General features: G+C 33.0%; 1 protein-coding gene across 1 annotated transcript; it reads left to right on the forward strand.

Moving 5' to 3' along the window:
* Positions 1 to 1637: 1637 nt before the first annotated feature.
* On the forward strand, positions 1638 to 2271 carry LOC110282030 (52 kDa repressor of the inhibitor of the protein kinase). The gene is made up of 2 exons (XM_043042621.3): positions 1638 to 1983; positions 2090 to 2271. The coding sequence occupies exons 1-2, from the start codon at positions 1638 to 1640 to the stop codon at positions 2269 to 2271; spliced, it is 528 nt and encodes a 175-aa protein (XP_042898555.3).

Raw genomic sequence — 2271 nt, forward strand, 5'->3', positions numbered from 1 at the left:
TTTGATATTAAAATTAGATTTGATTTTAAAATTATATTATACGATTATATTATAAAATTATATTATAATATTCTTCCGAATTTAAAAATAAATTAATGCCCATAACTTTCAAAATTAAAAATAATTAAATAAATAACAACAATTTTTCAGAAACATTCAAGAACATAAGAATATTATTCAATAAAACTTTAGGTTACTTTGAATTTTCGATTTCCTAGAAATGTACTTTTAAATCGTTACTTTTTTTGTTTAGTACTTGTACTTTTACTTGTACTTTTTACTCGTTACTTTTTAAAATAAGAACTTTTTACTTTTTACTCGTTACTTTTTTTAAAAATACTTGTACTTTTACTCGTTACTTTTTAAAAGTAACGTTGCCATATATGGTTAAGATCTTTTTTTTCGAGAACGGTTAAGAAATTAATGTCAATAAACTTTTTTGTACTGGTCAATATAGTAGTTCAATTTTATTTGATTTTTTTACTCATATTGATGTCCGTTAAGTCAATAAATCGTGCCAAATCTATAGATTTCGGCTACAGCTCATTGTATAACGCGAAATATCGTGAAAAAATGCAAGTCACCTGCAGTAGGTACATTAATTCAGGTCCGCGGGCAGGAGATCGTTCATGGTCTATGTAATGCCTTTCCTTTCCAATAAATAAGCAGACCAGATTTTTAGAACAATAAAACTTAAATTTATTTAAAAACAAAAGAAATAGGCATTGTTTTCCCGTAAGAGCTTCCAGCTCTTAGAATATCAAGGGAGACCCTCTCCCGATTATATCAAACATACATCTACCTTTCTCTCTCTCGCATACCTCCGACGGGATGACAAAATGCTCCTTAAAAGGTCGCCTAACAGTTGCCAACCATTACAGTCTCCACCATTAAATGTGGTAACACTAACTGTGATAATTTTCCCAACGACACTTGTAGCGTATCATTGTGTTTCTCTTTCCTTTTATTTTGCTTTTAACGTCGTCAGTGAACAGTGAGCACAATCTAATATTGTATTGTTTAAATAAATTAGAAAACTAAAATTATGGATAAAAAGAAGGAATCCAGTGGTGCATTTAAACGCAAACAACTCCAAGAAAGAGAAGATAGTAAACAAAAATTGCCCAAAATTGACAAGTTTTTTAGTCAGCCTTCTGCAAGTACATCTGGTCAAAATATTTCTATTGATAGTGACTCAAATAATGTGGTAACTGCAGTGTCGGTTGAGAAGCCTACTGAAGAAGATTCGACAATTATTGCAGTTGGAGATACCTCCGTCGCCGATCATGTGAACGTGGATGATGTTTGCATGAAACACATAAGAACGGAGGGTTTGGAGGAACCACGGACCTCTACATTTTGCGAAAATGTGTACGACAAATCTTCTTATGACTTGGGAAACTTCACGAACAAGATATTAAGTGATAACGAGAAATATCAAATTCTTGATATGGGGCCTTTACAGCCTTCAGGACCTTTTCCAACAGACATCAACCAGAACAATAGGTGTTTTTCAAAATCGTACTACGTTTCGTGTTCTAAATATGGGCCAGTTAATCGTTTTTGGTTGTGTTATTCCAAAATACTAAACGCTGCCTATTGTCAACCCTGATGGTTATTTGCTTCACAAAGGAATAATGTTTGGTGTACGGGAATTCGAGATTGGAAGCATTTATCAGAAAGAATTAAACAACACAGTTGTTCGAGTGGCCATTCGGAAACATGTGCTGTGTATGAATTTTGGAGAAAAAAACGATACTAATACTATCGACAAGGAACTTGAAAATGAAATTCGCAAAGAATGGAAAATGGTTCTTCAAAGGTTATTCCATATCATACTTACCCTAGCAAAGAGTTCTTTGGCTTTGAGAGGACATCAAGAAGACTTAAGTCAGAAAGGATACCACGGAAATTTTCTGTCCTTTGTAGAGCTTGTCGCCCGATATGATCACATTTTGCGGCAAGTTTTGGATATGCCCAAAGGTAATAATAATTATTTCTAAGTTTTTTTTATCGTTTTATTTTGTTTATAATTATTAACTGTTTAATATCAGGACTTTTTTGAAATTGTGTTTTTTTATGTTTTTAGGATCTACAAGATATCTGAGTGCAACAATTCAAAATGAAATAATTGAGAGCTTGGGGACCAAACTCGAAACCCATCTACTAGAACAAATTAGAGCGTCACCGTTTTTTGCCATCATAATGGATACGACACAGGACATATCGAAGGTAGATCAGCTAAGCATTGTTGTGAGGTATGCAGTATAA

The sequence above is a fragment of the Parasteatoda tepidariorum genome, chromosome 8 (genome assembly GCF_982258835.1).
Source record: "Parasteatoda tepidariorum strain Cologne lab strain chromosome 8, Ptep-v5.0, whole genome shotgun sequence".
NCBI classification, from domain to species: domain Eukaryota; kingdom Metazoa; phylum Arthropoda; class Arachnida; order Araneae; family Theridiidae; genus Parasteatoda; species Parasteatoda tepidariorum.

Bases quoted from the DNA above. Each gene is read 5' to 3' on its own strand.
- LOC110282030 (XM_043042621.3), top strand. From the start codon at position 1,638: ATGTTTGGTGTACGGGAATTCGAGATTGGAAGCATTTATCAGAAAGAA. The intron at 1,984-2,089 runs GTAATAATAATT...TTATGTTTTTAG, and splicing joins AGTTTTGGATATGCCCAAAG to GATCTACAAGATATCTGAGT.